At 36.3% G+C, this 15234-nt stretch overlaps 1 protein-coding gene across 1 annotated transcript in view; it reads right to left on the minus strand.

Annotated features, from left to right (window-relative positions):
• The window catches only part of ROBO1 (roundabout guidance receptor 1), a 374240-nt gene that overhangs the window by 14338 nt on the left and 344668 nt on the right, over positions 1–15234 (minus strand). Inside the window, exons 24-26 of the mRNA XM_079154970.1 lie at positions 13885–14133; positions 4776–5182; positions 1705–1857 (exon numbers count right to left, since the gene is read on the minus strand). Coding sequence (XP_079011096.1) covers positions 1705–1857; positions 4776–5182; positions 13885–14133 — 809 coding nt within the window. The remainder of the gene's footprint in view (positions 1–1704; positions 1858–4775; positions 5183–13884; positions 14134–15234) is intronic.

Genomic DNA, 15234 nt, shown 5'->3' on the forward strand with positions numbered 1-15234 from the left:
ATTTAATAATTAAATACACTGAAATAAAGTACTGTGGAATGAGGACAATAAATACAGATAACAATTTTCAAGCACACTGTGTTTCATAACTATAATGCTATATTTTTCAACTTGGCATGTTACATTACTTAAAACATTTTCAGGAGGCATCATTCAATGTCACATTCCCCAATGAAACACACATAAATAAGAGGTGGAAGGATCTGCTTTAGGCAGATTTTCCCTTATGTATTCAATTTAAATGTGTTTACATCCAGGCTCCATGTTGGCTAGTTTTCCAGTTAGAAGCACTCTCTTCTAGATAATAAAAATTGATAAAACAGCTATAAAACTTGTAAAATGCCATTACAGGGATCTCATAAATGTAAAATGGCTGGTAGCATTTGGGAATTTGCACCTAGTGTTTGTCCCCTCACAGAGGCAAACATGCACAAAGCCACTGTAATAACCCTTTAAAATCAGATAATATCCTGACAGCTCAGTTTCACTGACAAAAGAGTCCTGGGCAGAAGCCAGGAGGCCCAGGTGCGCTGTGTCATGCCAGTATTTAATGTAGTCTAATATCAGATAGATGGTAGTGAGAGAAAGTACTCAGAATAAAGTACAGATAATAGCATGGACAGCCACTCATTGCAAAATTACTTGTGCTCATCATGCTGTGAGCTTTGTATTAAATTTTTCTGTCAAGTGGCAGGAATCGCAGGGAGAAGTACCTCAGAAAACCCTCCTTGTAACCTTGGATAAGGATCTATAATATTAGGCTTTCATATGATAATGGCAAATGATGCCCTTTTTTTGAAAAATTGCTGACTTGTAATGAAAGTCCTAATCAGATTGTGGTTGCAGAGGACCAGGAGGTGGGGAAACTGTGCCTCCAACACCCTTCATCCCCCATCCCTTTAGCGAATTTAGAAAACTTGACAAGATGGGTGAGTGGGAGAGAATTTATCTTACATGCATTTCCAATGAAGCCTGTGGGGTTGTGTTATAAAATGAGAAGGTGGCGGTTTAATAAATGCTGGGCCACCTGAGGCACTTTCATTAAAGGCTTTCTCTAGACAACATCACAGTGTTTGCATTCTCCTTCTACGCTCCCTTGAGAATACAAGCGGCCCCTCTTCAGTGAGAGTCGATATTGTATGTGAAGGCATGAAGAAGGTGATTCGATTTGCCTTTTGGTGCACAAAATAACTGTGTGTGATACCACTAGGGAGGGGCAGAATTAATATTCACACAACTTTATTGTCTTCTGTTTGAAAGTAATGTTGTAAAAAGTAAAATGAAAAAAAAAAAAAATAGAGACACTGGAGGAATCTGACAATGGCAAATCCTATGCCATTACTTCCACTATAGTCATATCCTATTGTTTGAAAAACAAACTTCAAAAAATATTAAAGATGTACACTGTTCTTAAATAATCAACTTATTAGAAAACAGTAAGGGTTAGCTATGGAAATAGATCACTCCTGTATGTAAGGTGAAGCTTACAGTCAATGAATTTTTAATGTAATTTCTAATGCCAGTGAACACATTCACTGGTCCTAGAGTGGCAGGCTAAACAGGCAGGATCCATAGGTGCTTTTCTTTTTTTTTTTTTTTTTTTTGGTGCTGGGGATCGAACCCAGGGCCTTGTGCTTACAAGGCAAGCACTCTACCAACTGAGCTATCTCCCCAGCCCTCATAGGTGCTTTTCAATGGACTTACCATCTGTGTAGGCTTCTCTGCGCAGATGTCCTGGCTGGTGTTTTTGTTTCTTGGCTGGTCTGGCTTTCTGCATGACCGCAGCACTCATGTTGCTGTCTGTAGACACAGGACTTGTGGGCCTCGGGCACTGAGACCCATGAAAATGTCGACGACCTGGGAAAGAAGCAACAGAGCCAGACTCATCAGTGAATATTAATTACCACAGGAACAACACGAGCAGAACATTAAAGCTAAAAAAATTTTGAATAAAATCTAACAAATAGTAGGCTTTTGAGCACTCCGTGCTAGCTACTCGAGAAAATACCCTAAAAACATTGCCCGTATTTTGTTTTTCTTTATGATTTTGATCACTACTTTTATTCTGTTAAAGTTCGCCATACTTATTTGATAAAGAAAAACATTCCCACTTTTTGCAACTAATGCCACCAAATGTTCTTGAACAAAAGTATTAATTAAATTTTTGCATAACATATTCAATGTTTGTTGCTTTCTCCAAAAGAAGAGTCAGAGTCCTTAAGAAATTCATGTTCTAAGAATGAACTATTCTAATCACATACTTATTTCAGCTAAATATATATTTATGACATTCTTTGACGGCAGAATCCAAATGTCTTATTAACATTCTCAGGTATTTCTTTCCAGAGGATCTAAAATTATCTATCTCACATATTTACATGAGCCAAAATGACTCTCATCTCTTCTATCTCAAGATATTTACTGTTTCTAGATAAAGTGACCCTTCTAAGACTGTTTTGGTGGAGGTGGAGGTGGAGGTAGTTTTTGGTTATTTATTTTTAGGGAAATAATATTCCCAGATACCAATGGGAACTGAATTTACCTATCAGACATGGTGCATTTCAGTGCTATCAGATTATCTGACTCTCCTACATAGATGAACTATTACAACAGGCACAACGTACTTAACCCAGAAGGGCAATGAAGTTCCACTGGTCTTCTGGTGACCTTCCCTATTTTGATTTCTAGAAATTCCTGTCTCAAACTCAGAACTCTTTACCATACCACAAGAAATTTCAAACAGACCTAGACAACATATCTTTTGACTATAAACAGAAGAAGCCACATATAGAGAAACAAACACATTTAAAAATGCTAACCAAAGCATATTAAATAATAGACATTAATGCAGTCAAGTGAGAAGCAAGGGGATTGGATTATTCATTCACATTAACTTCAAGTCACATGGTGAGCACCACCATTTCCTGAAAAGAACACTACAATAGGCAGAGGCATATTTAGTTCATTTTATAATCACGAGCCAAAAGAAAACCAGAATGCCACTCAATTACAATATAATAAAATATTAAACCAAACTCTCCTTAGCTGTGATAGAGACTATTACAATTAAAGTTACATATCCATGAAAACAGAGAATTAGGGCTTAGAGGAAACCCATTACTCATTCTAGTGTGTAAGACCATCCACTGCTCATAGACCCTGAGGCATAAGGTCCTTCACAGATGAATTTTCAACATCATTTCTATGTTTTCCTGATTTAATGAACTGAAAAACACCCTTAATGCAATCTGAAAGTAGTGGTCTGAGATGCTTAATTTCATGTATTTTTTTTTTTTTTACAGAGAATTAAAAAGGAAGGGGAAACAAAAACTATATATAAGATTATTTATTCATTAAGAAAGAGAATTAGGTTTGCATATTTTACTAAATTCAGCAGCTACTGGAAGAAAAGATATTTGTCTACATTTCATAAAATGTAGACCTAAAATAAATATATATTCCATAACAGGATGAGGAAAATAAGGCATCTTTTTTCCTCCAACATATTCATGATAAATAATTTATAGACAACTTTATGTGAGTTAAATTTTCTCTGAAAACATTCTACACTGATAAAAAATAATGACCAATGCAGTATCTAAAGAACATAGAAAACTACCAGTGTTGTTGTTAATAAAACAACTAAAAAACAAGTATTGATTTTTGTGATAGTCTTTCTTTTTCCTATTATTTTTTTTTTTTGATAATCACATTCTTTTTTTCTATCACTTGCATTTTCATGGCTACCAGAAATATACATGCACACACACACACAAACACACACATAATGATATGAATATATGTGTTCATATAAACATATATTCTTCCTGCAAAAATAAAATCATATAACAAATATGTTTTATATTAAAATTATCTTCTTTATCGTACTTGGGAGGAAAAATAAATAAGTAAAAATGGGTTAAAACATAAGAGATACATGTTCATTAAAAATAGGTTACTGGCAAAGAGAAAGGGATACAGAAAATTTCCCTTTTTTTAATAAATATAATGTGCTCCCAATTATTAGATCACAAAGGGAAAATATTTATGTTTGCAAATGTGTGCGCATTATCCAAATCTTTTAATTTTTCTCAATTAAATTAATATTCTGGTTTGAAAGGACATGAGGAAATGAGTTTCAAAAAGAAAGAGCCCATTCCAATGGCTGAATGTCCCACCTGGGTATGTAAATATCTTTTCTACAGAACATCTGATTAAAGGAAATAAGAGAATCGTCATAATAAATTTTATCTGGGTTACTTTTTACATTAAAACAATTTATAATATGCATCAAGTAACACAAACTTCGTTTAACTGAGTACACACATACCTTAAAGAAACTATACCAATCTGTGTGAAACATACACACATAGGCCAATTTTTTATAATTACATTAAAAATGAGGACACCAGAGTTAGCTTCTTATTACTTTCATTACATAGCACTTATTAAATAAAGGTAAAGAGTTTAAAAGTTGGACCAGAAAAAAGAAAAGGAAGAAAGGAAGGAAGGAAGGGAGGAAGGGAGGAAGGGAGAAGGAGAGGGAGAGAAGAGGAAGGGGGTAGGGGAGGGGAGAGGAGAGGAGAGGAGGGGAGTGGAGAGGAGAGAAAAAAGAAAGAAAATAACATGAATAAACCATTCCTTGGATTTCCTTAGGCCATTGAAAAGGAAAAGAAAAAGCAGTCACAAATTAGACACAGACGGTGGGTGATAGGCAGCACTAACGCCCACGCACTGCGTTCCCCTCGCAGCTTGGAGAGGCGTGCCCGACTTACCAGCAGCATCCTGCATTTGCCTTCGCGCCACTTTGAGACCAGCATACTCTGCGGCCGCTGCCACTGCCTGGGCAAAATCAGCATCAGTGAAAAAGGAGCCGTCGGAAGAACTAACACTGGAGCGCCCACTGGAAATGTTGTCCTCCTCTGAGGCTGAGCCCCAGCCATTGATCATGGACCCAGTGACAGAGCTCTCCAGGTCCCCAACACTTGAGGCAGGGGTTTGCTCAAGCCCACGTAATAAAAGCCTTCTAGTTTGCATTTTGGCAACTTCCATGTCGGCTTCATCTTCTTCCTCTTCTGGCGCATCCGTATCCATATCTGAGACCAGAGGTCCTGAAATGTAGCCATAGGTGTGCGGGGGAGAAATCGGCCGCGGGGGAGGAGGAGGACTCGAAGGCTGCCTTCTGCATGAAGAGGAATAAAGAGGAACAGCTCAGCTCATTATCTGTGACACGAAACAATGAAGCAACCAGAAATTCACAAGGATGTTGATTTGATATTTGTTTCTGTTGAGCTGATTTGTTGGGGGAGTGGGGCTATAAATCAAATTATATCAAAGCTTGATTTTACTTTGAGTTGTATCTCGCAACCAGAGGCTGCCCTGCAGTACATTTTATTCAACTTTAATAGAAATATACTCAGCTAAGTCTTATGTTTATCATGTGAATCTAAAAGTTTTTAAAAGTTAAAAAGTAATATATTAATGTTATTAGTGCATTATAATTATACACAATAGTGGGGTTCATTGTGACATATTCATATATGCACATAACATAATTTGCTCCGTTTCACTCCTTTTGGGAGCATACACCTATGTATTTGTCCTAAAGACTTTACAAATTATCGATACCTTATTATTAACAAAGACAACCACTCATTCATCCTCATTTCACTGAAAAAAACATTTATTTCTTTCCCTTCCCTTTATTGCCACTCCTACTAGTCCAAGTGAATGAAGTCAATTCATCTAGACTATAAACAGTACAATTTCACAGAATGAACAAAAACAGATTCAGCACATAACACTATTCCTTTTAGATTGTAATATGTATAATATATAATACATATTAAATAATAAAATGTGTATATATTTTAAAAGTTAAGGAACCTAAGAGTAATTTTTCTCTCATTTACTCATTTATGAGTTTAACTGAAGGTGATCAGCTATTTTAAACTCCACTGCTTTTCCTGTTTTTCCATCTATCTGTTTAATAATATGCTTAAAGGTATTTTTTTCTGTCCTGAAGTTAGCTAAAGATCAAAGAGGAGGACACAATTAAGTAGCATCCCACAGTCTGAGTTCCTAGAGTAACTAATAAGGCTTCAGCCACCTCTCTACGGACGTGGAGAACATCAGTTAAAAGCAGCCTTTCTACCAACCCTACCCAGTCCCATTACCCACTGTGAATATAAGATGACTGAGAAGGTAGAGAACATTTGGACTTAAGTGGAAGAAGTCATGGAAAGATGTTGTCCCCAGGGAGAACACCAAGAGAATAGCAACTCATTAAGAGCATGCCTTCAGAAAAGGGAAACATAGACACATAGGGATGCCCAGGAGACTGCCTGGTCAATGACTGGCTTGTCAGTCCCAATGCTAAGCAAGGTTAAGATGGGACACAATGTAGGACTATCAAGTGAAAGGTTTGTGACAGCACCTCATCAAATCCTGCATGCCTGATTTCATAGAATTAAAAAACACAGATTCAGCCCATGATACAATGAAATAGAAGATAATAAAAATACAACTAACTCACTGAGCACATATGTTGCATCTAAGCATATTTTACAATGTTATCTCCATTCTCTGAACAACTTTCTGAGTTAGTTTTTAAAATATTACTTTATAAACCAGGATATTGAAATTCAGAGGAAATAAGGATTTTGTCAAAGTTCTTAAAGGTGGTATGTCTAAAATGCAGAATTTAAACTCAAGTTTTGTTTCTAAGATCATGATCTTCCTTCTTTCTGGGAATAGTATTATCACACACAGAGAAACACAGACAGACAGACAGACACACACACACACACACACACACTGTATGCCAAGAGAGGTGTGTAGTGTGTGTATGTCAGGAGAGGTGTATTTCAGATATAGGTGAATTAAAGACATAAGAAATGAAAACAACCTGTTATTATAAGGACTATGTGTATGTAAGTGTACATTATTACACACTTGTGTATGTGTTCACACATGCAGAGTTCTTTAATACAATTCATCATTTCTGGGTGGTTTTTAATGTGTCTGTGTGTGGCACTAGAAGAAATATGAAAAATGTGCCAAAGCTGGAGTTATTTAAGAGATTAAAATGGATAATTGTTTCAATGTGGATTCTGTCATACACATAGGAGGAAAACCATTGTTTAATTTGGAATGCAATAAAATACCATACTTAAAAGTTAATTTGCAGCCTTTGTAAGCATATAAATTCAAAATACCACAAGAAACTTCTCTTTTTATAGTCATGTAAGAGTTTTTTAGTACAAAGGGGACTGTTCTGACCATCAATAAAGGGATGTAGAAAGGCCAGCTTCACTATGAAAGGATGCCAGCATTGCTGTTTGGATAATTCACATTCTGCAGAGCAAAAATGTTAAACAAGGGCTGGCTTTTAACTACTACCAACACGTGCAATTGCTAAGGAAAGACAGAAAAAAGTGTATTCAAACCATCTGTAAATAAGGCCATCCTGGGGAATGTGTGATAAACATGTACAGTTTGAAATATGTAATATATTCTATTTGAAAACAAAAAGCTATTTCGAGATGCTGCATTCAAGTGGGGCTTGTCACAAATGAACCTCAACCCTTTAGATTCCACCCCTGAGGGGTTTCAGCATCTTCTGAAATAATGTACAAGTATATGACTGTGACTCACAACACTCAAGGCTTCTGCGAAAATGATGCCTTCATAAATATGTTCAAGAAAGAAAGAGGTGATTCCATTAATTTATGAAAGCAGGTATTTCTACAGCTCACCATATAGCAGGTACCAGGCAAAAGACAAAAGGGGAAAAACCATACCTTTCAGATCCTTTTTCTAACACTAGTGTAGCTTCAATTTTTGTATAATCAACTATTACCCAGTTTGTAAGAAAACAAGGTATTTAATTTTCCTTTACTGTCTTTCTTTTCCTTCCAACAATATCATATTCAGCTTGTCTACATGAAAAACATCAGTAAATTTCCTACTTCATTCATGAAAACTATTTTTGCTGTTCAAGGTATTTTTATTATTAACTGCAGTGAATGCAATAGTACCTGGCAGTTTTTGAAATAATATATATGTTTAATTATATTATTTTCATTGTTCTTGTCTGAAAAAAAGAGAAGGATTCCCCCTGTGTTGGTCATCTTGTTTGTCTAGTTTTAGACAAAATGGAGTATCCTAGATGTTCATTAGAATGAAATTTCAATATTAATAATAGTGCAAGTTTTTAAGACTTATAAAATTAATATTGTGGTATTATAATGCTTTTTTCATTAACTTTTTGTTACATATACTGCAATATTTATATATCCCCCTAATCAATAAGCATAAAATAATGTATTTTTTAAAAAACATCTATCATGCATCTATTATTGTGTGGTCTCTACTGGATTTTGATACTAAGAAGATCACATGTGAGGATTCACTTTTAACTCATACATACTGAATACAAACTAACTATATGTATTTGGGCATAGATGACAGCATTTTGCAAAACACCCATAATAAAATCTCCCAATTCAACTGATGTTCTGAAATGAGAAACTACTATTCCCCCATCAGGATAGGAATTTGGTTCTACATTCTTAAGTCAGGATGAACTTTGTGACTGCTTTGACCACTAGAATATAGAAGGAGTAAGACTAGGCCCCTATTCTGAGTATAATACTTAACTGATCTGAAAACTTCCTTTTCCTGCCTTCTTTGAAGCCAGCTGCTATGTTAAAAATGCCACTATCCTAAGACCCTGCATTATAAGAAGCCCAAGTCATGTGGTGAGACCCTGGAAGATAAGACTCCTCATGGAAATAGAGGTTGAGGAATATTGAGACATCAGATATGAGGAATAAAACTAACTTGGCAGTTCTTAGCGCCCCCAAAACCAGGCTAAAATCATATGGACTGGAGATGAATAGTTCAACTGAAACTTTTCAGAATCCTGGATTCGTGGGATTGTGAATAAAATAAAATGGTCATTATAGGCCACGAAGTTTTAGGATCGTTTGTTAGACAGCAATAGAGACAGGAATTCGGATACTATGTTAGAAATTTAGCTGAATAAAATATAGTTTGCATTTGAAGGATCTTAGAGTCCAGGGAAAGAGACCATCAATTTGTTATGTATGCAATCATAATACATTAAGTCAGCACCCTAATGGGGTGCTTCATTAGGGTATTAGGGAAGGAGGACCTGCTATTTAATTTATTTAATTTTGAGTTTAAAGAATACATAGGTGTTAGCTCAAAAAAAAAGAAAAAAAAAGCAGATGATAATGTTCCAAGAAGTTGGGCAGAATGTGCAAAGACCTTGAGGCAAGCAAGAACTGTTCTCCTTCCAGGAACTGGAAGACTGGAAGAAACTTAAGAGTAAAACAATAGAGATAGCGATGGAGGCGTGGCAGTGGGCAAGGATGAAGCCACAAGAGGTCAGACGACAAAGGGTCTTGATTGCTACATTAAGGAATCTTGCCTTTATTTTAAGGGGAATGGGAAGTCATTGTGAGATTTCAAGCCATGATGAGGCTTGATCAGCATTGCATTTTAAGAAAATGCCTCTGCACAGTTTGCAGCAGGGGCAGTTTGAAGAAGGGGCAGGGTCAAAGACACAGAGACCACTTAACAGAACATTACTGTAATGCAGGCAAGAGAAAATGGCTGCTGGAACAAGAAAAGTGCATTTATGCCTGAATATATGTGCTGCACTCAGAGTGATATTTAGGCAGTAAAAATCTGCAGGAACAAGTATTGGGATATATGAGTCTAAAGCTCTAGAATGAGATCTGTAGAGAAATAGCTATCTATCTCTAATAATTGCATCATTAGGGAAGTGGCAGAATGATAAGAAACAGAAGCTATCGACTGATGGAACTGATGTTTGAATAGGTAAAGGGATTGAGATGAGGCTTCACTCAAGGACTTACCTACAGATGAGAGTCCAACACTCTATCTAGTCTCAACAGGGTAGACACAACCTAAATGCCAACATTAGGGAATGAGTTACATAAATTACAGTATCTATTTAACCCAAATGTCTACATTGAAAGTTACCAACAGAGAAAAATACACTGTTCAGTGAAAAGAGTAACTTGTAAGATAATATTGGCAAGCCACAAATTCAATGCAATGTAAAAACAGGTAGAGATGAAAAATTGAAAGGATTTTTATTGAGCTCTTAACAGTGACTGCTTCTGACCACATAGATCACTGATACTTTTATATTTTCATTTTGTTAATGAAAATGCATTTTCAGAATGTCTGGAAGAAATGTATAGAGTGTACAGTCATCATTTCAAAAGCACAAAGAGGATTTTCTTTTTATAATGGGCTCACACCAACTTTTTATTAGTGTCCAGTATTATTTCCAGCAACAATCCTGGAAATAAAGTTCATAATTTCTTTATAGACTGAAAACTATAACTTTTAAAAAGCTAAAACTAGTCTAATTGATTGTAAGTGCAGGTACTTATTGTATATTCTCAATTATATCTGTGTACTTCAAGATCATACAAGTATTTGCCATCCTAAAACAGAAAAAAGAGGTCATTTTCAGTATCAGATTCTAGTCATCAAATACTAGGGGAAAAAAAACAACTGTAGAATGCAAAGACATGAGTAAGACATGAATCCTGTTCTCAGAGAGCTCTGAATTTAAATGTAGTATCAGAGAAACAAATAAGAAATACTAAAGCAACAAGAAAACTGTTTAACTAAGATTTGCGCACAGTCTTATGAAGATGAAAAGAAGGTTGGTGGATTTTTGTCAGGCAACCAGAGGAAAGCTCTGGAGTGTCATCTGAGCAGGACTTGGAAAGATGAGGAATGCTTGCCAAGCAATCCAAAAACAGCATGGCCTAGACCAGGATGTTGGGTGAGTTTAAGATAAACCCAGAGAATTTCAAACAAACTAATTAGCAATGGTGTGTAAAGGGAATGAGAAGATGGTTAGGGGCTTTGAATACTGGGCTCCACAGGAAAATTGGAAATGGGGGAAACAGATCCAGACTTCCATGCAATGACAGATCATACAAGGGTGAGGAGAAAAGAAAAATGGATATTGTTATGGTTTGGATGTAAGATGTCCCCCAAAAGCTCACATGTGAGAAAATGCAGGAAGGTTCAGAGGAGAAATGATTGGGTTATAAGAGTCTTAACCCAATCAGTGAATTAATCCCTGATGGGATTAATTGAAGTAGTAGGGTGTGGCTGGAGGAGATTCGAATTGGGTCATGGCATTGGGGTATATATTTTGTATTTGGACAGTGGAGACTCTCTCTCTGCTTCCTGGTGATGTGAGCCGCTTCCCTCTGCCATGCTGTTCCGCCATGATGTTCTGCCTCACCTCGAGCCCTGAGGAATGGAGTTCTATGGACTAAGACCTCTGAAACTGTGAGCCTTCAAATAAACCCTTCCTCCTCTATAATTATGCTGGTCAGATCATTTAGTCACTGCAATGAAAAAGCTGACTAAAATAGAAATCATTTCAAGAGTATGGGAAAATTCCAAGGGACAGGGATTGGGGTCCTGCACCAGAAGCAATGGAAATGGAAACAAAGGAACAAAATAATGGGCTATTCTGGAATTAGCATTAAAGGGATCTGGTAGATAATTTTATTCATAAGATGGTATGAAGACAACAGAGGAAATGAAACAGAAGGATAATTAGGCTGATCTCCAAATGACAAAGGTATTTTCTATAATTTTGCTTATCCTTTGGCAATTTTATTTTTAATACATTGGCTAAATAAATAATGGTTGATAATTCTAGATAAGATAGCCATTAAAGTAGGACAAGGAGCAAGTTTGAAAAGTTCACTGCAAAGATGATCAATTTGGGTTTAGACATGTGGAGATGTCCAAGTGAAAATACCATTGCGACACTCAGGGAAAGGGTCTGGACTGGCTAAGTAAATTTGACAGCTATCAGAATATAATTGTCAAATCAAGTGATGGGGAGATACACAAGGATGAGGATAGAAGGGAACTATTATTTGCTGAAAACTTACCCTACTGCAGGTACTTAATATACATTATCTCATTCAATTCTCATAACAATTTATAAAATCGCAATCATTGCAGAGAGCTCAAGAATGATAAAGACAGAGAAGTCTTCAGATTTTAGCATTAGGAAGCTACTTTCAGCAGACAGAAGGAAGCAAAAATGGTAGAAGCCAGGATTCAGGGACAGAGTTGGGCTGGGAACTGGGAAGGTGGAGGTGGCTGAACCACACAGCAGTAGGGGAGCCTGTAACCAGGAGAGAAGGCTAAAAGTTTAAAAGCAGCAGAGTTAACAGGACAGAAGTAAAGACAGGAGGGAGAGCCTGCAGCTGTAATGTCCAGACAGATGACACGAAACTCATTTTTTATTTTGTTTACAAGGAAGGAAAAAAGAATTATGGACAATTTTTTTTTTTTTTTTTACAAAAAGGCTAGTCAAGAGAAGGATTTGGGGGTCTCAGTGACTACACAGAGGAGAGTGGAAAGGAAATAAGTCATGTTAGAGAATGAACTCAGACGTGCACCGAGCTGCACGCAGTCTCCAACTTCTAACAGTGAAGTCCAGGTTGGATGGTGTTTATTATTTTCTTCCAGGTTTAGAAAATGGGGAGCAGGGACAACAGTATTAATGTTGAATGTAGCTGATGATGCAGTTGCTTAGATTCTTTGCAGCTCTTTGCCTTTTGTATCTGTAAACACAAACTTGTGTATAAATGTGAGTGTATTATATTATAAAGTGTAAGATGTTGATCTAAAAAAAAGAAGAAGCTTAATGGTCTCTGTTCGTCTCTCGTTTGTTCTAATAAGAGTAGTGAAGATGGCTTGTGACACTAATAGGAAAAAGAGACAACTTATTTGCTCTCAATATTCATGAAGGTCAAAGGTTAATACTATTTAAATATATGGCAATCCAAGTTCCCCCTTGTTACACAGGGAAAGGTTTAACTACTTCCTTCTGTTTAAAAGTGTAGGATTTGAATTTGGTAATAACTTCTTAATGACAGAATCATTAGCAAACACTTCAAATTCTATCTTAATCTGCAGAATAAAATTCAAGCAGCACAAACCAGAATTTGTTATTCATTCAAGAATACTGAAGGAAAATCTTCTGAGGCAAATAATATACTTCATTTCAAATGATATTAGGAATATAGAAAGCAATAGATACATAATATAATGTGTCAAGGGCAATAAAATAGTGCAAACAATATCATTGACAATGAGAGAAGAGCTAACATGATATAGTAATAGCTTTTATGTGGTAGAAATGACAACTGAAGTCAGAGATAACAAAAATGTGCAGAATGATGATGTTCACTATACAGGGTAAGAAGTCAGACAGACAGACAGACAGACAGACACACACACACACACACACACACACACGCATTTTGTTTAGTAACCTGGATAAAATAATTTCAACCTACCATCAAAATAAAGGTATCTGAGGTCAACGTAAAACGAGTACACCAAACTCATTCTACTATGACATTATGGCTATGAGAGAATAAAGTATTATGTGGAACTTAATTTTAAAAGACAAGAGAAAAATTTCTTTTTCTAAAGAAAGAAGTGACTTGTTCATGCACAAGGAAAATTAAAGTACAAAAATCATCCACCAGCAATAACATGTCATGGAACTAGCAGGCCACGTGTACATGAATGTAATTATGATAAGTGGGTGAGTAACAATGCCCACTATTTTATGGTTCCAAGTTCACTGGGATCAATTAATCTAATGTCATAGTCAACAATATTACCCTATACATCCTTTATCTGGCATCACTGTGGGAAAATACTCCAAGAAAATGCTCATGTGATTTGAAAATGGCTTCATGGTTTAGCATTCAAAAAATGCCAATAAATAGTGGAAATGATCTGATTCTGTGAGTGATGACATACCGCCTGTCAGGTGGGTGCTGCATATGGCCAATCTCCTCTGGGCAATCCTGCAACATGGGCTGGAGTTCTTCCTGAGGGGATGGGGTCAGAGTGGCAGTGGACTGATGGCTATAGGACACGGCAGCTGGAGATGAAGCTGCTCCCCGCACAGGAGGTGTGGGACCTCTTTCATCTTCCTCCTCTTCTAATTCATCCTGCTGCAAATACATCCGTGCTGGTGGTACAGGACATGGCATTTCTTGATCATAGCTGAAACAAATTTTAAGAACATGCTGATTTATTTGTTGCTCCCAATAAACTACTGCTATAGTAAGTGGAGTATCAGCTTTGACTTATTTTCAAATATGAAGAGAGAGATGAATTGTGAAAGAGTTTAATGAAGAAGAAGGAAGGGGAAAATTCTGTACAAGACATCTAGTTTGGATGAATGAGAAAATTTCTAGGCTATTTGATCACAAGGAAAACACAGGAGTTACACAGAGTGAAACAGTAGAATTAGGAAAGCAAAAGAAGATACAAAGCAACCACATTATTTGAGTATCAACTTTCCTGAGCTAAGATAATCAAAGCAGTGGTAGAGAATAAATAAGGGAGAGGTGTAATGAAATTACAACTTACAAAATGCAATACATCACTACCATTTTAAGCCTCTGGACCACAGAAAGGAGTTACTGTTTAAAAAAGTCTGTTGTCATAAAGGTTTGTGAAGTATTACTATATAAACCAAAGTGCAGGAATTGCGTTTAAGTTTATTAGTCTTCTATGGATTCTCACTATTTTACATCTTTATGGGTCATATCTTTGAAATCAGTGTCATAGGACACATCTAATCACCATTGGATTAAGGACTTCAGTGTATCTCATTCAGAATATGGTGGATAGTACAAAGGTAAATGAAGCTGTGCTCCAACTGTTTTTCTCTGTGAGATTATAACTTATTATTAGCATATTATACATGCTGAGAAGACACGCAATAAAGAAATCCACTTAACATAGTTTAACTTAGTAGATATCAAATGTACTTTTCATATTTTATTCCTCCAGTGCAACATATTCTCTAGAAGATTCAAAAATGGCATTGCAGATAGTCTGATGATGGAGTTCTAGATTGTGAGCAAAGCACTTTCTAAATCCTTTCAAAGAGATATTGGAAACAACTTAACTTAGTCCTATAGAACCTTCTTTCCCTCTGGAATTGTGGACAGATCATTATTTCTTCAGTTGGGCATAAAATGAACTGGTTGGTTTGTATTTAGGATGGTGAGTGAAAAATGAAATACCCTTAAACAATAAAATGCTCTTCTGCTCCTGGATTAGAGCTGGGTAGGAATCAACACAAATCTGGGGATT

This window comes from Sciurus vulgaris (genome assembly GCF_902686455.1).
Source record: "Sciurus vulgaris genome assembly, chromosome: 10".
Classification (NCBI taxonomy): domain Eukaryota; kingdom Metazoa; phylum Chordata; class Mammalia; order Rodentia; family Sciuridae; genus Sciurus; species Sciurus vulgaris.